The sequence below is a fragment of the Gouania willdenowi genome, chromosome 16 (genome assembly GCF_900634775.1).
Source record: "Gouania willdenowi chromosome 16, fGouWil2.1, whole genome shotgun sequence".
Taxonomy (NCBI): Eukaryota; Metazoa; Chordata; class Actinopteri; order Blenniiformes; family Gobiesocidae; genus Gouania; species Gouania willdenowi.
The window spans coordinates 17,518,362-17,545,176 of record NC_041059.1 but is presented as its reverse complement, the minus strand read 5'-3'; the positions used below and the strand labels follow the sequence as shown (position 1 = coordinate 17,545,176).

Genomic DNA, 26,815 nt, shown 5'->3' with positions numbered 1-26,815 from the left:
TTCCCGTAAATATCTCAAGCAGAACAAATTTTGCCATTAATATTTTCATTTTAAAACAGAAAAACAATATTTTTCTGGTTTTTGAGGTTTCTGTGTTTCTGTTTTGGTTTTAAGTCAATAAAACAAAATAAACACAAAGGATTACAATCCTAATGCAATTAGTACAATTTTCAAAACACATGCCAAACAATTTCATTTTGGTGTCTGCGATATAATATTGTCAAACTGAAAAAAATAATATTAATTGGCTGTTAGTGACTGAAGGACACTGAAAAAGTGCCACGGAATATACAAAGACCCTGTGACATTCAGAAGTTTTGTAGTGGCAGCCTTTGTGTTTGCAATGTGAGGATTCATCATGTGAAGTAAACACAATTATGTTAGATATATATATACACAAACCCTTCTTCCATGCTTGTGTATCACAGTTACCAGCTCTTGTTTTCCTCCCACAGGTTTCATAAGAGTGTATTATGTGCCTGCAGCAGCTATTGTGGTGGTCCCGTCTCTCCCTCTGGTTTAAATGAAGCAAACTTAGAGAAAACTCCTCCCCAAGAATACAAGTTGCCACTCAAAGGGATTTTTTGTCCCTTGATTTGATACAGCTCTATGTTTGACATCCAAAATTAGTTACACCGCAGCTGCGATCAGAATAGGAAGCTGTTGAATGTGCTGTTCAATTGTGATATTTTATGGGATTGTTATTTGCATGTTGGTCTATGTATGTTTTCATCAGTTGAGCCTGCACAGCTGACGCTCCTGGGTTCGTTAACAGCCGTTGAGGGTCAGGATTTGAAGCTGAGCTGCCATGCTGCCTCCAGTAATCCTCCTGTCCACATTCGCTGGTGGTTAGGCTACAAAGAGCTCAACTCCACCGCTTTCACAATGGAAGAGGTGGGAAAATATGCACACAATTTGCATACAACTGAAACGTGCCAAATGGGTAAGGCATTGGTAGAGGTGTAAAGAGCACTGATATATCCTACTCAAGTAGAAGTACTGTTAAATTGTGAAATTGTGCTCAAATACAAGTACTGGTAAGTTATCCATAAGATGCTCAAGTACAAGTAAAAAGTAGCTCAATTAAATAGTACTCAAAGTAAAAGTTACTAGTTACTTTCACCCCTATGTTTATTTATTATTCATAAATCTTGCCACGGTTCCCTTGCAGACAGTAAACATCTCATGTATAAACATAAAAAGGAATCTTACACAATTAGAACTTCATTTATTTTCCACAAAGACATCTGTATAAAATAAAAGTTTTGTCAGGTTTTTTTCGAATAAAATAACACCAATGAATTAAATTAAAAAAAAAAAAAAAAGAAAGAAAACATACACAGGCTCTAAATATAGCTTTATATAAACTCTTAAACTGAGAAAATAACCGGCATTCAATGCTGCTATGCTGTTTTAGCACCGTGCATTATGTTTAATCTGGTTGGTAGGCTATGGTGATGCATTTTATTGTTGTCTGGTCATTTCATTTTCTGTAGTTTCACAATGTCCGTTGATCATTTCAAAACGAAAAATAATAATTTACTCCGTAACGGTTGGGTGTAGAATTGTAAAAAATTACTTAATTTCTTTTAAAATGTACTTAAGAACAAGTAAAATGACTGATTTAGTAATGTACTCAAAAAAGTACAAGTACCCATCAAAGCAACTTAATTACAGTAACGTGAGTACTTATTATAATCTGTTGCTTTCACCTCTGGGCATTGACAAATTTCATAAAAGTTGCCAGACTGACACAGTTTCTCACAATTTTTCTCACTCAGAAAATTACTGGAATTAATACAGGGAGAAAATGCTCAAATTCAAATTTTTTTGTACATCGCAGGCCGACCCACAATTGAAAATTTTCTTTCCTTCAGTAAACACTGCACAGTGTCGGAGGTGATGAAAACTTATATCTTCTCCAAAATAGCAGCAGTGAAGCAGTGAAGCTATTCATAGCTTGCATTAAAAGCCTAATGAGCTACATTTGCCAACTTGTAAACCTTTTGAGAGCCATGGCAACCTCATGCAATTATTATTTTTTTTTTTTTCTAAGTCTTTGGAGCAATCGCCATAAAGTTAACACATTGCATGGTACTCCTGATGATAATAAATTATTACAGACTAAGCCCCTGCACACATTAACATAAATTCACTTAGCAGAAGACAGAAAATAACTATTGTTTTGATCTTGCAGTGTAATTTATTATTATTAATAATATTATTACTAGTGCAGTGCCCTTAGGAAGTATGTATTACTATAGAAAAGTGGGCAGTTAAGTAGCTTTTTCATGGATGACCAAATGAGGTTGTGTTTGAAGGTGGGACGTCAGGGACATTTAGGTTTGATGTGAAATGTGTAGAGTGATAACTATTGTCATTTTCATATATTTAAATGAATAAATTTGGAAAAAGCAACACACCAGCATGAAGTTATGCCTGGAGAAACTGTGAGAATAAAACTTAAATCCTCTTTAAACTGACCTTGTAAACACTTTGCAATTCTTGATGCAAATTTAATTCAGATTTTAACACACACACACACACACACACACACACACACACACACACACACACACACACACACACACACACACACACACACACACACACACACACACACACACACACACGCACACACACACACACGCGGTTCACCCAAACTGAACCAAAAGAGGCACTTTGTCGGCCAGGACAAGCCGCCTCCAATCCGGCCAACTGTGCCGCCGCAACCCGGCAATCATGGTAATCAAAGCCACCAAAGGCTCCTCAGTTCACAGTAATGATGTCATCAGTTCTACCTCTCAGTAGGGGTGTAACGATTCACTCAACTCCCGATATGATTCGATTCACGATACTGGGTTCACGTTACGATTCTCTCACGATTTATTTTACAAAATGGGACTGTGGGCAAATGATGACTGAAAAATATTCTTTTATTTTTTTGGGAAAAAAACTAGACAATACTGTATTATTTTCCTTTTATTTTTCATTGTCAAAATAATTCCTTGATAAACTATTCAAAACAATGCAATTTAACTAAAAATAAATCTTGAATGAAATAAATAAAGGAATAATACAAATGAAGATGAAGCCCATTAATTTAAATTCTGGTTCTATAGTAAACAATGCAAAACTGCATAAAAGTTATTTTTCTAAAAGTGCAACTGAAAATGCATTTTGTGCCTTAACAATTGGACTTAAAAAAAACAAAAAAAAAAAAAACAGTCATTTCACTGATTTACGTCAGATATTTGTTTGGACAAGCAGAGGGCGCTGGTAACCCAGTGGTCGGTTGGCATGCAGAAATTCTTGAAGTGAAGAAGAGAAGCTATGCTAGCAGACAGAGCTAATAGAAAAACGTGACTTTTACAGATAGTCACGTAATATTACAGATATTTTTTCGGTGCTAAAGGGGTAAAGAATCATTTATTAACATGTTTAAGAGTAGAATGCGGCCAGAAAGAAAGTATTAGCAGACTCCGCCCGCCGCGTACACTGCTGAACAAGAGAAAGGATAAATATATAGCACCCTCTGCTGTTTAAAAAAAGTACTGCGATTCAATTTTCAAAGTATCGATGTCAATCGTGATACCTATGAATCGATTTTTAACTGCCTTACAATTAATCGTTACATCCCTACTCTTCAGTGATTATGTCATCAGTCTCAGCACTCCAGTGATTGGCTCTGATGCACACGTCACATCACTCTGCTGGCTCCGCTCCCGGGCAACAATTTTTTGACATAATTTATGAACGGTATCATTGCAATCTAAATAAATCCAACGTTTCACACCTTTGCAGCAAGCAGCAGCCATGTTGAAAGTCTCAGGTCAATCTGAGCCTGATCTGCAGAGATATTTGAGGAACACACACACAGACAGATAGAGATTGCTTGCTTTATAGATATATTATCATTATTATAATAATAACTTTTTTTTTTATTAATATTAACAATAATAATGATAATAATGCAATGGATTTGATATGTAAGATTAGTTATTCTTCTGTCAATGTATTGGTGGATGGCATTCAATCTTGATGTATTGGCCTACTGCTACCATCTTTTAAGACTAATGCGCGCTGATCATTTCTGAATGCAGGACTGTAAGAAGTTAATAAAATCAGGCTTTCCACACAAACAAATGTTAATCTGGTGTTGATATGAGGGGAAAAAGAGAGATTTTAACTGTGGCTCGGATTGAGAAATGTGTCCAATCTTCACCCTGCTGCACCCTGATCAAATCAACCTGTTACATTGTTCATAAACGAAAGCATTTCAAATTAAAAGTGCGCTTTATAATTTTCACGGATTTCAATGACATTTAACAAGCCTTAGGAAAACTCCTTGTTCCATGATTTCTAGACAGCCACAAAAAAAATGACTTCCTGGCCCAGTCTCCCTCCTTTGCTTCAGACCGCCTTCATTCACAGACTCCGCGCTTTTGGTTGATTTACGCACGGTGGGCGTGTCAGGAACCTGGACCGGAGAATACGTGCAGGAGAGAAGCGCTTTACTGCAGGCGTGTAAAAAGCGCTTAAGTTCACACCGGAGAATAGGGCTCATAAAGAAGAAGTAGTAGTTAACTGTTGTAGTTCTGACTTTGGTTGTCCAGAAACTTTATCAATGCCACACACACGGCAAGACAATAGTGCATGCCTGTGTGGTTACGTATTACCTCAGGACCTCTTTTGCGCATGCGGGTCACTTCAGGGTCACATTCAGTTCATACTCTAAACTGATATAAGTTTTATTTAATGTGAAATAAGAACAAGCTCACACACACAAAAAAAAATTCTGAGTTTTACAAAAGAAAAAATCCAAACTGTACATTCTGACCTGCTGTGTGAATGTAGACTAAATGAATGGTGTCTGTAAATATCCAGTGCTGGTTAGCCAAGTAAAGTCCAATGTCATTCTCCATCATCTGAGCCCTCGCCGTATCAAGACACAATAAACCTCAAATCATATCCCACAATATGAAATATTGTACGATGTATAGAGATGAAAGAACACAATGAGCACTCTGTAAATAGGGTGGCTGCAGATTTACAAATTAATTCGCAGATTCCAAAAAAAAATATTCTGCAGTTCATCTTTTGTATATTAATAAGATCAAAGCAAATAAAAGCTGACACTGAAGATGAGTATTGTTAACCAAGGTCTTTATTCTTCTGGCAGCAGTGTTTTTATTTGATCTTACACGGGCACAAAGTGTGCCGTATGTGTGCCTTAATGCAATGGAAACAGTAAGAAGCTAATGAAGGCTGTGGCTCCTGTCCAGTGTATTTCTCTTTTTGATTGCAGCTTTTACAGTAATCACCACAATCAGAGCGCTAATAACCAGATGTGCTGCATAGGCATGACCGCTACCAGGCAGGTGCAGAATGACACTTTGCTCAATTTATAACCATGTGCAAAGCAGGAGAGTCGGATGAATATGCTTATTTATCACCAACCATGCACAGCATCAGTTATTACAGCAGCTAATTCGCCATCTGTATTCACTAAGGCAACCAAGGAGAATTGTTTTTCTCACTGGTTTCTGTCTCCCTTCCCTTCCTACTAGTACGGAGGCCACATCAAGGCCATCTGTCCCCCAGATGAATTGTCACGTTCTCTCCGTTTGCAGGGAGACAATGGTGGGATGACAACCATGTCCAACATGACCCACCGGGTGTCCCGTGAGGAGGATGGGATGAAGCTCACCTGTGAGGCTTTTAACAAGGCCACACACTTTTCCAAAACTCAAGCTGCCAAACTCACTGTTTATTGTGAGTGCTTTTTACCCTTTTTTTAAAGCCTGATATTCAATATCAAGAAAAATAAATCTACATGTACTGTATATGTCTAATCTTTAGACCTTGGCAAGTCTGAAAGCCAAGTACAAAGTAAAACAATATTTCTTGGCATTGCCTTTTGAGTGATTTATTAAGCACTTAAAATGAAAATTCATAAAAAATAAAATAAGATTAAATGCCTGCAGTAACTGGGATGAAAGTATTATATTAAGCCCCGACTACTAGCTTTAAACATAAGATTCACATAGGGTTATTCAATAATATAATTGTAACACTATATTGATACATTTGTGAATATGCAATTGATGTATTTATCTGTTGCTGTTAAACCTGATCATTTGCAGTAAACAACAATTTATTATTTATTATACATTTTGTATCAGATTTACTAAAACATTGGAATGCCTGAATGCCTCCTTGTATGTGCTGGTTTTGTCATCATTGTCTTTCTCAACATTTTCCAATTAAGTTTTCCAACAAAGGTATATTAAGAAAATGTTTGGGGATGTTAAATCAGCTTTAATCTCTATATCAATTCTTTCACAACAGACCCTCCTCAAAAAATATGGCTTGATGCTCCACCTCAAGATATCCCCCTTCGTTCAGGGACCAAAGTGCGTCTCGTCTGTTTTTCCACTGGAGGAAATCCCATGGGGACTCTCACGTGGTACAAGGTGAAAGTGTACGGTCGCTCTGCATAAGTGCCTGTAAGTTATATGTACACACTGTACCAGCAATCCTCTGTAATCTTCCTCTTATAGAATGGAAGGGTCGTGGCTGATGCAATGAGACAGACATCCTTTGATATGGGTGTAGCCAGAGAACTTGCACTGGTCCTGACTGCAAGTGACAACCAAGCTATCTACAGATGTGACGCTACAAATGAATCCAAAGAGAGAATCACTGCTTATACCAAGCTCAAAGTTCATTGTGAGTACATGTAAGAGACATAAGTGTGTGTGTGTGTGTGTGTGTGTGTGTGTGTGTGTGTGTGTGTGTGTGTGTGTGTGTGTGTGTGTGTGTGTGTGTGTGTGTGTGTGTGTGTGTGTGTGTGTGTGTGTGTGTGTGTGTGTGTGTGTGTGTGTGTGTGTGTGCGTGCGTGGGGATAGAAGATAGAATTAAATATATAGACCGTTTCGAGATTCATGCCAACCACAATGTGTGTAACATATACAATAATGCAATAATTATTATCAATTATGTTGACAACAATTATGTTGTTGTCAACATAATTGATAATGTTGACAACAAAAATTTCCGTTGACACGTCCCCTTAATGCTGATATCCGGAGTTTCTGAGAAATCTATGTTTATGTACAAAAAAAAAACCTAACTAGTCTTTTACTATTGGTCTACTGCCAGTGGTCATTCATATACATTAATGTATATAAGTTCCTCCTTTGTCCAACTAAACAAATGGAAACAATCTCCGAGTGCGCCGAGCCAATAGGCTTCGACTTTGTGTTTTTGAGACTGTCCATCAAAGTGAATGCGGAACTGTGCACAAAAACAAGGCTGCGCATCACAACAGCAAACAGGTAAATATGATTTTGGCTGTTACCCGATGCAACCTTGTTATGTTCCGCGATGCGCAAGCAGAAAAGTAGAGAAGTGGTTTCTGGTAGATTGGGAGAGGCAGTGGGAGGAAGTGAAGCTGTTTAGGGAGGGACATCGAGACGTTTCTCAGAAACTCCAGATATCAGCTTTAACGTCCATCGTCCCCGAATACGGGTCAAAATGCATGTTCTCACGCATTCAAGCTCTTAAGGGATAAAATGCTTCTCAAATACAGCAGCATACACCATCTGAAAGCTTAGAATCTTCCTTTTTTAACCATATAAATCATTCTCAGACACAACCATCACAGGAAACACAATCAATTATTTTGTCAAACTTGGAAAAAAAAAAATTTAAAGCGATGTCATGTCTTACTGAATTTGTATGTTGTATCAAAAGTGGTCTCAAAATCTTTCTAACACAGTCAAAAATCCAATGAATCCCAGCATTTAGTCCAAAACACAGTAAAAAAACGGCTGTAAAAAAATGAAATGTAACGTCCTATTTATATAAAGAAAACAGCTCCGCCCTAATTTCTTCTTACTTTTTGAACTCTCTGAGGCTGATTGTGTCATTAAAAATCTTAATTTTTATTTTATTAATGTTTTAAATTCATGATAAAATCAGGCTGGTGGCTGCTTTCTTCAGTTTTGCTGCAGTACCATACATGAACTGCTGGATGCAGTGTCACTTCATCATTTACATTGTGAAGAAGAATTGTGCAACAGAAGAAGAACCAAGTCACATGTGTGCGCCAAAAAAATCACTTGTATTTTTTAAAAGAACAACAAATGAATTCATATATATTTGTACAGTCACTGTTTTATGGCACTTAAAATATTTGTATGTTTTGTACAATATAATAGGAATTGTATGTTTTCAAATGAATTTGGGAAAACTGTAGAGACATTTTTTGACCACTAGGAGGGGGGAATGCTCCCCCTGCCCCTGCAAACTCTGCATATGCACATATGTAATTTAATTCATACAAATCTTGATCTAACTCCATCTATGGGTGTTTAGTTACAGCAATAAGTATGAGGATCACAGCCAAACAGGAAGTGCTTCGTCATGGACAGGTGCTAAATTTAGAGTGCCAGGTTGGAAGCAGTAACCCCAAGGCCAGCATCTCCTGGAGTTTGGGATTGCTCAGGTTTGGGTGTTCCGTGCGGAAATAATTTCCTAAAATATAATATTTTGATTTGCTGATAAAGATGTGTTGTTCTAGGTTTCAGGGTGTTGAGCAACCCCCAAAAAAGGCTTTTTTTGGCGGGGTTTCAGTGCTCAGCTCCCTCTCACTGAACCTGAGCTCCCAGTATCACAAACAGAAGGTCATTTGCCAGGCCAACAGTCCTGTCCTTGCAGAAGAGGCAAAGACATTCTTCCAACTCAATGTACTATGTAAGTAAAGGACAATATATTTACTCACACTTTCCCACTTGTTGCAATCTCTTTTTAAAGAGAGTAAAGAGTATTTGCATAATTATAATAATCGATGATTGTGTGGTCGACAGCTTTTTTTCTGATTTGTTGTTTTAAATTATATTTGTGTGTGAATTTTTTATTCTTTTTAGATTTTGGTAACCGAAAGCCTTTGTTGTGATTTGTGAGTCGGTTAAGCCCTAGCAGTGTGTCCTAATTGTGCGATTGCTTTGCAGCATGGCCATGTTTGCCTTTGATGCCATTTCACAGGCAGCAGCCAGCCGCTGCTTCAAAGCTCAGTACTGTGTATGAGCATGAAGGAATGTCACTGTGTATTTGTGCGGGAGCTGCAGTTGGACAACCGTACTGTCACTCGCTGTTCTAATGCCTGTCCTTCTCGCCCTACGCTGGCTTGTCCCTGCGTGTGTGAAGTTGGTTTCGATCTGGAATCATTACTGGGATGTTGACTCTTTACTTGTTTGACTCTCAGTAGTGCAACTGTACTTTCATGATCAACATATTTTGTGTGTGTGTGTTGTTGTCGTCCACACTTCTTTTTCATTTCTGTTGCTGACATGTATTTTTTGGAACACATCCAACTCTTTGTACTTTATACTTTTATGTTGCTTTTGTGCAGATGCTCCAGAATTCAGCTCAACTCAGCCAACACGGGTGGAGGTGGTGGAGGATGACATGGCAACTATCCCACTGCTGGTCTCAGCTAACCCAGAGGAGGTCTCCTGTATTTGGCTGCACCGCGGGGAGAAGCTGGTCAAAGGTGATCTGCGGCTGTGTGATGACTCTATAAACCAGGTCCTAGTTGAGCTGAGCCAGCAAGTAAGCACTCAGCGTTGCCATTCAGGGTCTGAATAAAACATGGCAGGTTAGCCAGCGTGGGACCCTGCCAAATGTGATTCTCATTACAGCGCTAATGTATGCAGTCTAAATGAGGATTGCTGTCTTCCTGAATACAACACCACGGATCTAAACCTGGCTTCTCCTCCAGGCCACTGTCGTACTGCACCCACTCTCATCTTTGTTCACTCTCTTATTTGCATTGCATACACAGCCAGCGCCATTAAATACACTGAATGCACAAAGCCTTCATCCCATATTATGCTGTGTGCTTTTGTATAGAAGGTGTCTCACATCTCGTGGCCTATTGTTGGCTTGATGAGGGAATCCAGCCTGATCAATCAATAATGCAGGATTAGGTGTCACTTAGAGACCATTGGCTATAAGACATGCAGTTGATGTGCATGTAATGAATGCTTAATTCACCATTAGTTTGTCTGGTGTGTGTGTGTGTGTGTGTGTGTGCGTAGAGGGAAATCTGCGTTACCTTTGGGCAGACGACCAGTCACTGGAGCTGAGGAACGTGTCAAGGAACGATGCCGGAGTTTACACTATAAAGTGTGCAAATGAAGAAGGCGTCGGCCAAACCTCCATCAAAATCGATGTACTGTGTAAGTGCCCATACATAAAAGATGTGAACGAGTATCCGAACATACACAATGATTTGATTTGATGATACAGTTTTACTTAGTTTCCATAAATTTGCAAAAAGGAACTCCTAATCAAACAACTCACTAAGGTTCTTTGCTCTTTGTGAGGGATAGCAGCAATTGCGGATGTAAAAAAAGTTCCACAACACAATATTTAACACTGTGCTTCCATTTTTCGCCGCCTTTAAAAGTTTAACTTACACTAATATACAGCAAAGTTCAGTAACCTCTTTAAACCGACAAACAAAATTTTACCAAACATTTTACAACATTTTACCAAAGCATACAATAAACAGTATATTTTAGTGGTTTGATTTTAATCTACAGTGCAGCTTAACTATCCACTCATGCACTATGATATTTTACTAGTAAACACAGAATGTCAAAGGACAGGAGGGTCATTTTTAGATTTTGAAGTAAGGATTTATTCTACAATTTCAATGACTTGCTAAAACTAAATGAAAATCATTCTTTAAACAGTTGACCATTTCAAAAGCACATAGTTGAAGTGTCTGATGGTTAACATGAGAGATTTGAACATTACTGGTATGGGCAAAGGTCAGAAAGATTAACTGTTGCTTTAATATTGCTGCTTTACATTGAATACGAAAAATGTGCAATCCTCTCTATCAGTTTTCTGTTCGTGCTTTGAAGCTGAATCCACATGCTGCAGAGGACACTTTGAATTTTAACTTTCCAAAGCTGAAAAATAGAACTGTTGTAGCTTCACTCAGAACCAGACTTACTTCTTTCATTAGACCTCCATGCGAGGCTGTCCATTGCCGCCTGAGGCCCAGCCTCAAGCTTGAGGTCTTCTGCTCCAATACTGATGATTTAATAATGGGAGTGTTGAAAATGTAGGTCTGTCTGATTCGCCAAAACCCATGGCACATGCCTAATGGATTCTGCCCTCCCAATCTGAGTGGGCTTGACAGTTGTAGATATTCATTATGCATTGAGGATTGTGGTAGCTTTTATGTGTGGCTATGTAGCCCACTTAACAATGTCGGTCTTGGTTAGGGAGCAACATTGGGTAGATCCAACTCACTGTTTTGCAGGTGTTTTTTCCCCCTGTTATTCAAGAGGGAACATTGGTTTGAACAAGTTGGCACTAATGGCTTTTCTTATACCGAGTTTAAGGTACCTGTGCGAAGACTAAAAAACAAAACAGGAAGTGGCCAAAGAAAGAAGAGATGGTATTTATAGAGATATATAAACAGGCTTGGGAATGAACAGAATACATGTAAGTGCGTTATTAGAATACAAAACTATCTTCCCTACAGTTACAGAAAAATAAAGAAGTTACTCAGGTTACAGGTACATATTCAAGTTTAGCCCCTCTTAAAGGTGCAGTCCGTAATTCTTATAAAAGTGACTTTTTGTCATATTTACTAAAGTTGTCACTATCTAAGGACAGCTTTACATGAAACTCGTAGTTTGTGTGAAAAAACAGACTCATTGAGTCCCTCCTGCTGCTCCTGCTGCCTCTGGCAGATTGCCAGAATGCACCGCAATCGAGCAAAAAGAACCAATCAGAGCCAGGATTGTGTTTGATGGGCTGTCTGGCAGCTGTTGCTCACAGTCCCCTCCCCTTTCGCGGAGCTACAGCTACTTTTTTACAGTGTATGGTCTGGAGGAGTAGTAGATGGAATTGGTGACTTTTCTGCTTGATAGGTAATTACTGCTGCTTTATTTACATTATGTTTATTTTGTAATTGTTACACTAGAACTCTGTAGTGCATGTGTTGTTTGTGCGCAGCCGCCTCCGTGTGGGCTTCTGTAAATAACACTGTGTTGTTGCTGCTGCTGCTGAGGTGTGTGCACATAGAGAGAGAGAAGTGTGGCAGTAATATGCTTTTAACAGAGCATGTTATATTACTGTGATGTTGCTGTCGTATTAACGTTAGCTTGTTTGCTTCTCTGAGGGAGGGACTTTGGAAAATTTGGAGGCCAGGCAAGAGAGCAGCGAGGAGGGAGGGGAAGAGAGGGATCTGAGAGTACCTTTAAGTCATGAACATCATCTCGTAACAAAATGTCACCAACTTCATGAGACTGGGCTGGATGACCACATGGTGCAAGTTCAGGAGGTTTTAATGTTCAGTCTTAAAGTAATTCAAAAGGTAATTGACAGTAATCAAGTTACTTTACTTTATTAATATGGCACTTGGATTATGTTACTGACATAGGGATAGTGGTGAAAACAAATTTCTAATCGTTTCATCGCAACTTTATTATTATTATTAATGTTTATGAATCAATGCTTCTTAAATTTCCAAATATTTAAATATTAACATTTTAAAATATCCAAATTAGAGTCCCTCTAATTTGGATATTTTAATTACACTATACAATACTGACTGTGCTGTCAAAAGATTCAACAGGTGACGAATTTTACATGGAAGATTAATAATCAGTAATAATCGAAATCGGTTTGTAATCAAATTCAGTCTTCAATCGGGATCAAATCGGGAAATTTGGGCTTATTATTCATTGTTGACTTTGTATTTGAACAGGTAACTAGTAACTGTAATGGATTACATTTTAACCCTCCCAACTCTGTATATAAATAGCAAGAGATGGTTATAAGAGAAGAATTACCATCTCTCTATCCCACAGGGACATTATTTAGCTGGAAAACTTTACATGTCACATGAATAGTTTTTAGTCCCATATGCACATATGTCAAGAAAACTTTACAACATTGGATTCAAAATAGCAGCCGAGAACAATTGGGATGGGATTATGAATGTTTTATTTACAGAGATGCTGCTTGTCTTTTTATTAGATTTATAATTGATTTCTTTTCTTTTTCTCCTTTTCTTTTTTTTTGGCACACTTGCATCACTCAAGCAACAATTACCTCTACTCCTCTTTCTACTCTTAGACGGTCCAAGTGTGAAAGCTGAGAGAGATCCAGTGTTTGTTAATCTGGGAGAAACAGCAGACCTGATATGTGTAGCCGATGCCAAACCAATTACACCTGGCATGTTCACTTGGAAGCGGCAGGTGAGAAATACACACTTCCTTTACCTATTTCCTCACACTTTGATTTATGTATATTCTCTATATCTGGCCTTCTTCTTTCTTCTGTTTTTTTTTTCTGTATTCATTGTTACCGTTTATCACTGCCGCTGTGACGGCTCACAAGCACCATATTTCAGTGCCTCTAACTATCCTTCCACCCCACCTCTTCCTGTTCCACACTCAGCCCAAATGCAGAAAAATAGCTTTCATTACTGCTCCGTGACTAAAGGGCACATTCGTCAATGTGGCGTGGTCTCTGTATGTACTGATGCTCTATCCGGCCAAAGCCACCCTCTGGCAGTGGTGTGTGTCCCGTTTTTTAACCTGCAGAGCCCCTCCTTTTTTTCAACCCCTTCTTTCATATGGTTCTCTAAGCTCGTGTTCCATTGAACGCCCTTTACATCCAGACACCAAGTCCTAATAGTTTGCAGGTCAATTCTTCAACAATGCCCACCTGTCTTCCTCCAAAGCAGAAATACAGGTGAAAGTTACCCAGGAGCGAGGTGGTGTGCATTGAGGGATAGAAGCAGTCGCTGCCCTCACTTTGTCTTACACAGGGAGAAGGGGAGGTGGAGATTGGAGAAGAGAACCAGGAAGATGATTCAGGTCTCCTCACATTCCATGATGTGACTCGAGCTCATGCGGGTCTTTACCAGTGCACGGCTGACAATGGAATAGGACTCCCTGCCAGTGTAAATGTGCAACTAGTTGTGCAATGTGGGTTTGGCACGTCAATACTCGTTCTATTGTTAATAAAGTGACGTACATTTATTCACTCTAGCCTTTGCACCTTGTTTTTGAATGAATAGTTAAACCACAGATCCGTAAAGGACCCCAATGGAGGAAGGTGGCGAGTAGAGGGGACGGCACAGCCACAGCTGAGGTTGTTTGTCAGGCAGAGGGCATTCCACGAGTTGACTTTCTTTGGGAGAAAAATGGAATACGGATGGATTTTGCAAATCCCAGGTGAGCAAGTACCAGGGTTGGGCTCAATTATAATTGTATTAATGTAATTGATAATTAATTATAATTGTGATCATAATAGTAATTGTAATTAAATTGTAATTGAGTTCAGATAATTTACTTTGTAATTGTAATTGCCATGACAATTCTATAAAAATTGTCAATTATAATTTAACACAAAGCAACCATGTTACAATTCTATGTACAGTACTACACATATGTAGTTAACAATAATCATATCAAGCTTTAACACATTGAGTAATTTACTAGAAAATCCCATAAAACCCAGATTTGCACCTTTCTATAGAAATCAAACACGTTAAAAACTCTATTGTGATCTACTTGATACAAATCTATTAATAATGCATGCCTGTCTGCTACAGAGGATTTTTATTTTGTTTTCATGGTGTGTGCTGCAGGTATGAAGAGCAAACAGTGAGAGAAGGCTCCTTCCACACCAGCACTATTTGGGTGGTAAATGTGAGTGCAGTGCTGGACTACGCTCGCTTTAGCTGCACTGCTCAGAACTCACTCGGGGAGGACAAGCTAGACATTCAGCTCGTCAGCACAAGTAATGACATTTGTTTGAGTAAAAAACGTGAAAAAAAAATATGTTCGGTCACTCAGTATTAATAAGACTTGCATTCAAAACTACTAGTATAGTGCCAGTCGGAAGTATGTATTATACTTATATTATGTATATGTGGGAGCTTAAGTAGATTTGTCAATTATGGCCAAATTAGTATGTGTGTGAAGGTTGGATGTACAAAGAGGTGTACATACTATGTAGTGTTATGAAGGGGTATATTTGCAGGTGCAAAGTAAAATAGCGTGTGTGATTTCCCTGGTTTAATTCTATGGGACATGCGCATGATACATTGATAAATAAAGTTTGTACCAATGCGTCGGTTCAGGTAGAATCTGATAAAAGACATAAATTTGTACAAATAAAACTATTATCTTGCATTTTGAAAAGGAATCATTTATTTTCCAAAAAAAACATGATTATAATATACATTGCAATAAAAAAAACAGTTAACCTAATGTAACTTTACAATAATAAGCTGTTGTATTCATATAAATCTGATCATGACAATCATATTTTTTTTTATCATTGGTCGATTTTTTTTTTTATCTATGGTCGACTGATGTGAAGTTTTAAGCATTTTTAAAAATTAGTACAGCAATCTCTGTGCATGGCTAATCCAGCACGGGTACAGCACCGTGACTTTCACACGCACACACACGCATCAGCTGTGTGTGTGTGTGTGTGTGTGTGTACGTGTGCGTGCGTGCGCGCCAAATTAGAGCCACACACTGCAACCAACAATGTAAAATGTGCAGTCTCAACCTGTTGGATGCCATAACCACTGACTTTGATAATTTTAAACAACCGTGAAATATTAACTTAAATAATTTTTAGCAGTACAAAAGCATTTTTATTATTGAACTTCTTTATTTAAATCCAAGGAAACTGCGTCACAGTGACATCATGAACCAGGAACCGGGAATAGCACTCTCAATACAGAGAGGGAGCCGTAATCTTAAAATGAACGTTTTGCAACACCAAATTACCCCAAAAACAACGGATGAACACACTTCTGTTTGAAAGCCGTTTACAAAGTTTCAGATTGAACTCATACTGTGTCGGGGAGATATTCGCTCCACAAACACACACACACACGCACGCAGACCTTTGATGCTTTATAGATAGATAAAGTAATGGCCAATAGCCACAGGTGAAAGTAATGGATTACAAGTATTCACATTACTGTAATTGAGTTTATTTTATGGGTACTTGTACTTTTTGAGTATATTTCTAAATCAGTAATTTTACTTCTAATTAAGTGAAGTAATTAGTTACATTTCCACACCCAACCGTTACTCAGTAAATTATGTATATTTTTGTTTTAAAGTGACCAACGGACATTGTGAAACTACAAAAAATTAAATGACCAGACAACCATTAAATGCATCACATCATAGCAGATTAAATGTAATGCATGGTGCCAAAACAACATTAGAGTTCAGTAATGTATCTATACTTAGAGCCTGGGAATTTTATTTATTTTGAATTGAATTCATTGGTGTTATTTTGATTATAAAAAGAATTGTACATTTTGATAAACCTTTTATTTTATACAGATGCCGTGTGGAAAATAAATTAAGTTCCAATTGTGCAAGATTTGGTCTCTTCCTTTTTATGTTTATACATGAGATGTTTACTGTATGCAACCAAGATTTATTACTAAAATAAATGTGGGGGGTGAAAGTAACTAGTAACTTTTACTTTGAGTACTATTTAATTGAGCTGCTTTTTACTTGTACTTGAGTATTTTATTAAGCACAAGTACAAGACTTGTGCTTAAGTAACAGTACTTCTACTTGAGTAGAATATATCGGTACTCTTTACACCTCTGCCAATAGCGTTTTAACAAAGCGCTCTTCAGTAGGAGTAGATACAGTAAATATGTAAAAATGAAGTACGTTTAGCAAGTTATGGTCATTTCAGTATTTTCACTCTATCAAGATGAATCACTAAATATATATTTTTTACTCTTGGTCCAAACTTTCCGAAAGCTGCTTGATGAAATGATCAAAGTTAGTGGTTATGGCATCCAACAAGTTGAGACTGCACATTTTACATTGTTGGCTGCAGTGTGTGAAGACTGTGTGTGGCTGTAATTTGGCAGAAAATCAAAAATAACTGAGCCAGTGCTGCCCTGTCAGAATTTTTATGAGCCTTCGCATTAAAATAGTTTGGCAGGGCAATTGAACATCCAGTTGTGTAAAGTGAACAGAGTAGGTACTGAGAGAGAGACCTGAAGGCACATTTATTCCCCTCCTCTATCTCTGCTTATCACTGAGCTCACAGCATTTCTTCCTCAGATTATAGTGCAGGGATAGCCTTTGCTCTCCTGGCATGTCCATGCCTTCATAGCTTTAAGCTATCTGTGCTTTTGCTCCATTATCAACTTCGTCCAGCATGAGCCCACGGCCAACGCTACACACATTTAATGTTTACTGTACACCACAAAATATGATCCAACACTCCCCTTGTTTTTCCCAAACACTCCCTTAGAGCTGTGAATATTCAAAATCAATCAGACACAGTAATAATACATTTTATATGCTCCCTTATCATTTTAAAGTCCAAAAAGTACCAAGAGGGTTTGTTTTTTTCCCAGAGTGTGGTGCTTTTTGGATTTAAAGAAGATGAGATTCAAACAAGGCTGACCCCTTTGCTCTGAAATCCTATGAGTGGTGCTGATAGTAGGAATGATTTACTTTTCAAGCTGGACAGCAGCCTTAAGCCACAGAATTGGGCTGTAGCTTCTTCTTATGTTGCTGCTCAACTATCTCTCCTCTCACTCTCCTTTAATATCTCTCATTCTGTCCCCCCCCCCCCAAAGAAAATACTTAAAATGCAAAATAATCCACTTTCCTCTTGCCGCCCTGTCTAAAGTACTGCTATGTCTGACTGAAGCCCTTGGAACTCGTCTTTGATCTTTAGTTTACAATATGGATAATAATCAGAACATTTCAAGCTCTGTTGCACAGCTTTGGGTGGTTTCACTGCAAAAATAAGTCACTTTGTTCATAGAGGAGTCAAATACTGCTAAATCGTGGAGTACAACAAAAATAACCCTCAGCAATTATGAGAGTTAGTAGGGGCTGCTATGCGGCAGCTGACTAAATAGAATTCATCCAAGCATTTATACCCTTTTGATCTGGAATACCTGTGGTTCTCAAATCATGTGGTATCATTAAAAAAGTGTAAAAAACTACAAATGGGGACTAATGTGCAAAAAAAACCGTACTTTTCATGTACAGTATATGGATACTGGATATGACACACTGCTGTGTCACTGTGAAGTCCAATGGCTTTTTCAATGGCTAAAGAAATCGTGCAACAAAGCGCAAACCACTTGTTTTTTTTTGCGATCCTGATCCTATTACCATGATCATTTACACTTTAAAGGTTTGTAATAAATTTATATCACAATTAATAACAATACAGTAGCACCAAATGATGAGCAGCCCGAAACTGATCCAGATCAAACTCGTTGGGATAAATAAATAACCAACCCGATATAAATGTGTCAGATTTCATAAAGATAGGTCAAACATGAACCGAGATATGATTTTTAGAAATTTCACCAACAATTTTTTGAACAGCAAATTGGCAATTGTCACACAGTTGCCATGGTGAGTCAAACTCAGGACCCAGGGCCTTTTTTTTGTATGGCAGAAGTGTTAAAGCATTGAATATAATTTAAGAAAAAAATTGAAAACAATGAAGAATTTCTAGAGATAAGATAATCTCACCTTCCTAATTTGACATGCCTGGCTAGTTATTGTTGGTTATCATTGGTTTGTACTTGTTTAATCTACACAGGCAGAAAATGTAATGTATACAGTAATACACACACAATAAACCAAGAAACCAAATCAAAGAGTAGAGAAGGGAATTTGACACAATTAAAATTCATGTTTAATTTAGTGTTTGCACTTGGTACCAAGCTGAGACTATACAGGCATATTAAGCTAACACTATATATTCTCACTCTGCCACGAGTGTGATGAGTATTAATGATAGATCTGTTTGTTTGCTGGATTTATATTTGTCTCATTGTTTTACATAATCATAGGTATTTAATGGATCAAATTGCTCTGCTACATGTTTTCATGTTGTTCATATGTTTTTAATGTTCTCTTATGTGTGTTTTATGCTCCCCATATCTTTGCAGACTGAACCGCCCTATTGGGGACAAATAAATCTGATTGATTGATTGATATTTCGTATTTTATGTTTCTGTGAAGAATTATTCAATGCTTTACTCTCACTTGTTGAAATCTTTATTCTATCATTGCATGGTAGAAACCGAGACATAATGTGGGCACAGGCCCTAATATAATTTGGGCTTTATTTCGTATTTCACTCAGTAAATTGGGTTATTTATATATTAGTGTATATCTCATGATCTTATGGGCTGCAGCCTTTTCAAATATAGCCTCCAGATGTCTGACATTTCTTCAGCAGAGATCATTAAGAGCAAGTTTGCTTTTCAATTTTTTTTTTTCTTTCTACAGATCATCCAGATCCTCCCTCATTATTTCGCCACATTGCTGTTAGTCATGACTCAGTCACTCTGGAGTGGATCCCAGGTTTCAATGGAGGTCTGCCACAAAGATTCCGTATCAGGTAATTAAGCCAGGAGGAGAGATTAACCAAATGTTTGATCCCAAACACATTCTTACACAGTTGTGCTTTAACTATCTGCAGATACCATTGGGATGAATCAGTTAGTTTCATGTACATAGACGTCTTCCCTCCCAGTTCAACGTTCTTCACCGTTACTGGTCTGCAGCCTGTCACCACCTACAACTTTTCTGTCAATGCCATTAATGCAATAGGAGAAAGCGCCTATGCTGACAACAATGCAATACTGACTATCACCACAAAGGGTCAGTTTGGAGTTACACCTTGACACCAGAGGACTGGACTGTTCTTCTGTTATGCAAAAGGGTGGTTGAGGATCTTTTTTTTCTTGCATTGCAGAGAGACCAGAGGTAACAGACGTCCCATTGGATGACGACTCAGTCTCACAGAGTGAGTCGTTTCTTTAGTGCTTCCTGCAAATGCTCTTAAGGGCAGCTTGAAATTACTGTTTGCACAGCAACTAACTTCATTTGGGTAAATCATGTTAATGTATGCACCTCCGAGGCTTTCAAGGCTGTTTGCTCTACATGAATGAGTGGTTGCCCAAGCTTCCACCAATACTTTCTCAGCTTTGCTAGTTTTTCAATCAGTTAGGACAATTGAGAGGCTGTAGGGTCTGTCTCTGCTTTTACCTCAACACTTTTTCACATCATTTCCCTTTTTACTGTCATTGCTCAGATCTGTTTTATTGTTCTGCATACTAGGTGGAAGTGGACTGCCAGCTTATTTGACCGTAGTGTTCACCGTGGTGTTTGGTGTTCTGCTGGTCTTAAATTCACTCGGATGCTTCTTTGGACTGAGGTGGAAAAAGATTCGAGGTCAGACAGGTAGCAATAGTTATCTTTTCATCTTATATCTTCACATATAGAATTGAAAAGGTTTTTTTTTTTCCCACCACTTTCTGTCGTTGTAATGTTTTGAATCCTGAACAAAACTCTAAAGAGATTACTCTGAGCCATGATGCAATTGTCAGCTCAGCATCTGACTCTCTCCTCATCTCTCCTTATCCCTCTTCCTATTCGTCTTTTCTGTCTCCTCTCCTTTTGCTCATACCCTAAGCCTCTACCTCCCAACACATTTATCCTTCAAAGCTGTCACTTCTGTGTTTCATCTATATCTTTTATCTCATTTGCCAGCTTTGTGTCCTTCCTCTATCTCTCCCCGTCTCTTTCTATTTGTTCAGTCTAACGTCAAGGTTTCCCTCTCAATCTTTTTTTTTTTTTTATTCGCCACCTTCTTAGTTTTCTACATTGATTTCTTTCACCACTTACTTGTCTTTCATTCACTCCCTATTTGACCTTTTTATTGCTCTGATTAGTTTCCGAGCCCATTGTATTTTTCTTTTCTTTTCAAGCTCTAATAATTCAGTAAGCCTCTTTCCTTCTGTTTCTGCACCCACAGCAGGACACCAAGAGGCCAATGTGTCTGAAGAAGAGAAGAATGGGGAAGAAGGGTGAGTTAAGAAATTCACAGAATAAAGAAGTATACTTTGACCCAAACTGCACATTGCTATGTCAGTGCTCTGATCTATTGGCTGATTCAGGGGTGGAAATTACTGAGTAGTCACACCACTCACATTTATTGTTATCCTCTAACCTCACTGTGTCTCATATATATATATATATATATATATATATATATATATATATATGTGCTATATATATATATATATACACATATCGCAATTATTATTGCAAACATGCTTCTATTTACCAGTGTATTGTATACAGTATCTATTAAGTCACCCTGGAGACTCATCATTAGCAATTGCAATGGTATAAATCCAGTCGATGATAGATATCCGATTTCTCTGACCAGGTCAAGACAATCAACTGAAGCAAACTCCAATAAGTATGAGAGCAGAGAAAAGATCAACACTGCAGCTCAGCGCACCCTCCTCATTGACTCTGGATCTGAAACAGACGGCAACGTCTACGAGAGCTATACAGAGGTACGAGTGCAGAGGCAAAGGGCAACAGAAAATGTATGCAGAGACAGAAAATGTTAAGAAAGCAAATAATGGGAGGAAAGAAGTGAGGAAGAAGGTGAAGGGATGTGTCAGAAAAGGAAGTAAAGAATACAGCTATAACAGATGGACAGATCAACTAATGAAACCTTTAGCTGTGCACATGGATGGAACAGAAATCAATAGCTTACAATTAGCATTCGAAATACAGATTGATTTTTGAAAAAAAAAGAGCGTTTTGTACTTTAAAAAGGTCAACAGCGATTTGAACTTTGAAGAAAACTATTTAGTGAAGTAAATGAAACGTGATTACTCCGTGAAGTCAGGAAAGGATGAATCCTCTCATTGAGGCAGACTTCATGTCACCTCTAAGTTCAGCTGTGATTCCCACAGCTACTGTCGGCTGTAAGAAGTCATTTAGCGATAACAACATAAAAAGCGTAACATGGTTGTGTAGTGATTAGCATGTCTGCCTCGGAGCAAAAAGGTCCTTGGTTCAAGCTCAGGGGACGACTGTGTAAAGTTAGCATGTTCTCCACATGCTTGATGTGGATTTTGCCTGTAGGAGTGAATTAGAGGCCCCAGCAGATGTCTGCGACCATGAACAGGAAAATTTGACATTTAAAGTGCTTTGCTTTTTGTGACGGAGTAGCCGGTCAGCTAGCGCGGGGGAGGCCACGACGCTAACACACATGTACACAGGCAGGGCGTTGCAAATCGAGACCACTAATGTCAACACTAATGACAATTTCATATGTTTCTGCTGGCAAGTGTTAATTCAATTAAATTCAACTTTATTTGTATAGCACAATTTACAACAAAGTCATCTCAATGCACTTATCAAAATATAAAATTCATAATAAGAAAGGAAAAATCCAACAAGATCCACATGAACAAGCATCTAACAAAATCAACATCATAAAACACAATTAAAGAAACATAAACAATTATTTAATACAGCCTCCATACTCTCCCAACAAAATACAGTATATCACGACAGTGCATCCGTTGTTTGTGTTGGAAACACACAAACACGGAGAAAATGACAACAACAACAACTCGTAACAGCCTCAGTGAGGCGCATTCACAAAGCCAATCCTACCATTCACTGTGGAAAATACAAACAATTTTCTGACCTAACCTTTGCTGAAGGTCTGGTAGCTCAGGTGTTGGTCTCCCATCTTTTAAAAGTTGTCATTTTTCCTCAAAAGAAAGTTTCTTTATCGTCTCGAGCGCTGTCATCCTTCCTGTTGTTTTATCCCGCTTCTAGCTAGAGAACGTAGCAGCAGCGGTCACTTGATATCAATTCACTAATGCCATGTGAACTTACGTATAGCATTTAGCATAGCGCGGTTACATCCAAAGGCAGCGTAGAGAGCTGCCTTTTTACGTAAATGGTTTTCATATTGGGGACCTGACTGCGCATGCGCAAACACATAAAAACACACTATGAGAACAGAGTCAGAGCAGCAATGTGCTTTTGGGAGGGGGTGTGGCCTCCTCCTGCCTTACAGCGGAGTGAGACTGCAGCGTCTCTTCCGTACCAGGAAATAGCGCTGTTTAGTCATTTGGGCTATGAAAAGCATGAAATGCTGACACTTTCAAACTTATAGGTATTGTAGGCTATTGGAAAATGAAAAATAAATAATTTATATTTATATTATAATTAAAACAAATAATCAAAATATCAGTTCACCCTTTGGTTGGAACTGCCTACCTTGCATACCCTGACTGCATGTCACTGGTTCTTTCCGAGTTGTAAAAATTTTCTCCAGTATACACCACTCATTCATACACTCACACAGCCAACCTGAGTGAATGCGTCTTCCGCAATATATATACGCAGGGCGCAGATGAGTGACGTCATGTGACTTTCCGTTTTCAGTACAGGTTAGTTTATTTTTGAGTCTTTAGTAAATATCTTATTGTCTTTAGTTATTTTTGTAATTTTCCAAAATTAATCATCTTGTGATTTGGTTTCTGTATGTAAAGAGATTGTTGGTTTTCTTTCTTAATTGTGTTGGGGGAGGGGCTTCATGCTATATAAGAGGTCTTCAGCACTATAGGAGTAGTGTGTGTGTTTGACGGGGAGCTGAGGACATGGCAGGTACCAACTCCTGGAAAAAGACTGAGAAAGCTGTAAATATTGTACAAAGAACTGCACTCATGGATCTGGTATCGGTAAATCAATTTTTTGCACTCTTTGGGCGGACCTGCACTATAAAGTCACCCAACATGAGTCATTTTTTTTGGTGTCCAACCCACTACATTTGAAAAAAAAATTAAAGGAATAAATAAAATAAAAAAGAGGGAGAGGTTAAAATTGATATTGAGGGTTGGTTGGATTCTGTGACCTACTTTTATCTGACATACACCCTTTTGGAAAGTGTTAAATGCAGCAAAAAATAATTTCTTTATTGTTTGCCTTACATTGCCTTAAATCCACTTTCATGAAGATCTTTTTTTTTTTTTGTAATTACTGGTTTGGTAAATCCCTCTGAGATTAACATTTTGATTTGATGGAGATTTTATTGTTCTGTTGTTTACAAATTAATGCTTGAATTCCAGTCATCCACTGTTTTCCCAAGGAAACAATAAGAATGTCTTCTGCTATTTTTACCCTATTACTTTTACAGGAAGAGAGGTTTATAAATCACGATAAACAAAGCTGCCATTTTGGTGTGGTTGCGTACTAGTGGCACGCTGGCAACTCTCCACGACGTCAAAGGAAGCCCTTTGTACTGATGAAACATGCTGTAGAGTCATTTAGGTCCCAGCTCACCTGATGGTATTTGTCCTGTTTTCCAAATTTTAGGGTTCTTCCCATTATTATAACTATCCCACTGGTGAATACAAGCTGCCGCTCAGTCCACACCCTGAGGAAGTTTGCAACCTTGGTGAGACACCTACACTCCATGTAAACAAAAAGTGAACATTGCATAACAATATTTAGTACACTTTTAGCATCATCTTAGCAGATGTTTCCCATGATAGTTTTAATACGTGATTTTTATTTCCGTGTCCTTCAAGATTTCCCACAACAACACGTCAACTCTCAAATCCATTTGTATGAAGATGTCGGAGATGACATAAGGATCCACAAACTACCGACAAGCTCCTTTCCTTACCCTCCCGTTTCCTTTGACCGTCAACTATCCCATCCAACTGACTGGAAAATGCCAAATTTTATCCAGGTCTGTAAATAAAACCCCACATCTGAGGTGACAGCTGTTTCTCCACTTATTACTTACCTTTGCTACAATCACACTTCTGTAATGGAACATAAACCTTGAGGATTTAGTGCAGCTTTAGGAGATTCTTAACTGACTTAGATACAATCTGTCTCTCGGCAGGGCACTGACAGACCGAGGCAGAGCGTGGATGCTCGACAGCCGTGCGGAGATTCTGCTCTTCCCTTTGAGCTACGAGGAGAGTTAGTTTAAAAACGAGAAGGCCAAACTTCACTGTGGCAACAACCGTGAATCAATAACAGTCACCAAGTGCTCCACTATAAAGACGCTTTTCAAAGTAATTTGTTGAATCACCTTAAATGAATCCTTAGCAGGAATATCACAAAATACCAAGTATATTACCTTTCATGTGTTTCGATTTTTTGAAGTCAAATGAATGTCTTGACCCGCTGCAACAAAACAGTAAGACAAACAAGCTGAGTGGTGAAGTGAATATATCACAGTAATTTAGGAATTTAAAACCATTAAAGTCTTGATATTCTTATCGGAATTAATGATGGATCCAAATAATTATTACTCTATTCAAAAGCATGCGTTTTTTCCACCCTTCTTTTTATCATCTCTAGTGATCCTATACTTTGTCTTCCATACTATCATCCTTCTTTCAGTCCTTTGTTTTATAGCCTCCAGAAAGACACGCATTAATCAGTTAGAGACAGAAATGATCTGACATTGTTGGGGTTGGCATTGAAGCAAAAGCACCACCCAAGCAATCTGTGTCTTTTTGACCAATCCAGTGTCCCTATTTACCAACTGTCGTGGTTTCCCCCAGGTTATGATGTGGACGATGAAAAAGGTGTAGTGTGGAAAAAAGGGATCGTTGACGAAACTGGCTCGCATAATAATACAAAGTTTATTAACACAAGCAGAATCAAAAGAACAGGGCTGAGCCAGAAGCCCTGTGAGAGCAGCCGTGGTCAGATTTACTCTGAATAAAACCAGTCAAAAAAAGGCCTATATGACATGAGACCAACGGGTGGAAAGGAAGCAACAGTTGTCCATTATGGTGGTCCTCACATGACAATGAATGAAGGCTGGAGTTAGATAGTTTATGGCCTGATGAGTCACAAGGCAATATATCGCATGCAAACAGCAGGTCCACAAAGATAACTGTTAAGATAGTAAACCCCATATACTTAAGTCACAGAAAAAGGCTTATACTGAGCTTTTAGATGAAAAGATATACAGCATAAATGGATATCATGTTAAGCAGTTAATACACCTCACAACACATACCCAGATCAGAACCTTGAAAACAGGCGTATGTCCCTTTTCGCTCCACTACAAACTGTTACAGTTCTCACACCCACAGTCTTTGGGAATCCCAACAATAGGATCTCACTGAGTGGTATTTAGCACAGTTGTGTCTTTGGGAGGTAAAGCCATATTTGGGCCAGACTCTAATCCTGATTCTTCATGGATGAAAATTTCACTCACAACATCAATGACAGAAAGAGAGTGTGCTTGGATTTGGTCTCAGTGAGAGTGGGCAGTCAGAGGGAGATAGAGAGCAGAAGAGTCTTAAACTAAGCTGCAGAAAATCTTCTTTCACTAGTTTCCTCCTCAACCTTCACAATAATTATAACTACAAACAAAACTGCTCAAAATACTTCAAGTGTAATATTCAAATGGTTAATAGATACATTGTGTGGACAGTTGAAGCTATAACCTCTCTATGTAATTCACCTTTTAATCTATTTTTTCTGTACTGCATTGGTTGTCTTGTGTAACCCCCCCAAAAAAATCATACATTTCTGCTCCTATTGTCAATGTTATTTGTTATTTATGTGTCATCAGACGCTCCTCATTCCTTTCCTGTGACTAGAACATCAGTAACCAGCCATTTAGGCATGTCTATTCATACTTTTCTGAGTTTTTGGCGACTGCAGCAATTTACTTTTGCATTTACGTGTGTCTGAGTGTGTGCACCTCATCCCAATCACTGTTTAACAGGGTCTGCTGGTACCCATCTCAGGCATCAGGCACAAGGCACAGTACACCCTGCACTATGGCAAGCCCTTTTAACATTTAATAAGATATCTGAAATTCAATTGCAGATATCTGCAATTCAATTGTTACATGTAAAAATGTAATTGCAGAT

At 38.3% G+C, this 26,815-nt stretch overlaps 1 protein-coding gene across 1 annotated transcript in view; it reads left to right on the top strand.

The window, feature by feature from the left end:
• Positions 1 to 25,208, top strand: part of nphs1 (NPHS1 adhesion molecule, nephrin) — a 56,307-nt gene extending 31,099 nt beyond the window's left edge. The window contains exons 10-30 of the mRNA XM_028470707.1: positions 737 to 894; positions 5,634 to 5,775; positions 6,352 to 6,476; positions 6,564 to 6,732; positions 8,383 to 8,512; positions 8,588 to 8,760; positions 9,419 to 9,559; positions 10,107 to 10,247; positions 13,171 to 13,292; positions 13,868 to 14,027; positions 14,120 to 14,276; positions 14,693 to 14,844; positions 19,368 to 19,479; positions 19,561 to 19,742; positions 19,837 to 19,887; positions 20,202 to 20,324; positions 20,899 to 20,950; positions 21,316 to 21,448; positions 24,279 to 24,360; positions 24,494 to 24,657; positions 24,817 to 25,208. Of these exons, the coding sequence (XP_028326508.1) occupies positions 737 to 894; positions 5,634 to 5,775; positions 6,352 to 6,476; positions 6,564 to 6,732; positions 8,383 to 8,512; positions 8,588 to 8,760; positions 9,419 to 9,559; positions 10,107 to 10,247; positions 13,171 to 13,292; positions 13,868 to 14,027; positions 14,120 to 14,276; positions 14,693 to 14,844; positions 19,368 to 19,479; positions 19,561 to 19,742; positions 19,837 to 19,887; positions 20,202 to 20,324; positions 20,899 to 20,950; positions 21,316 to 21,448; positions 24,279 to 24,360; positions 24,494 to 24,657; positions 24,817 to 24,906 (2,759 nt within the window). The 3' untranslated portion in view covers positions 24,907 to 25,208. The remainder of the gene's footprint in view (positions 1 to 736; positions 895 to 5,633; positions 5,776 to 6,351; positions 6,477 to 6,563; positions 6,733 to 8,382; positions 8,513 to 8,587; positions 8,761 to 9,418; positions 9,560 to 10,106; positions 10,248 to 13,170; positions 13,293 to 13,867; positions 14,028 to 14,119; positions 14,277 to 14,692; positions 14,845 to 19,367; positions 19,480 to 19,560; positions 19,743 to 19,836; positions 19,888 to 20,201; positions 20,325 to 20,898; positions 20,951 to 21,315; positions 21,449 to 24,278; positions 24,361 to 24,493; positions 24,658 to 24,816) is intronic.
• The last annotated feature ends 1,607 nt before the right edge of the window (positions 25,209 to 26,815 follow it).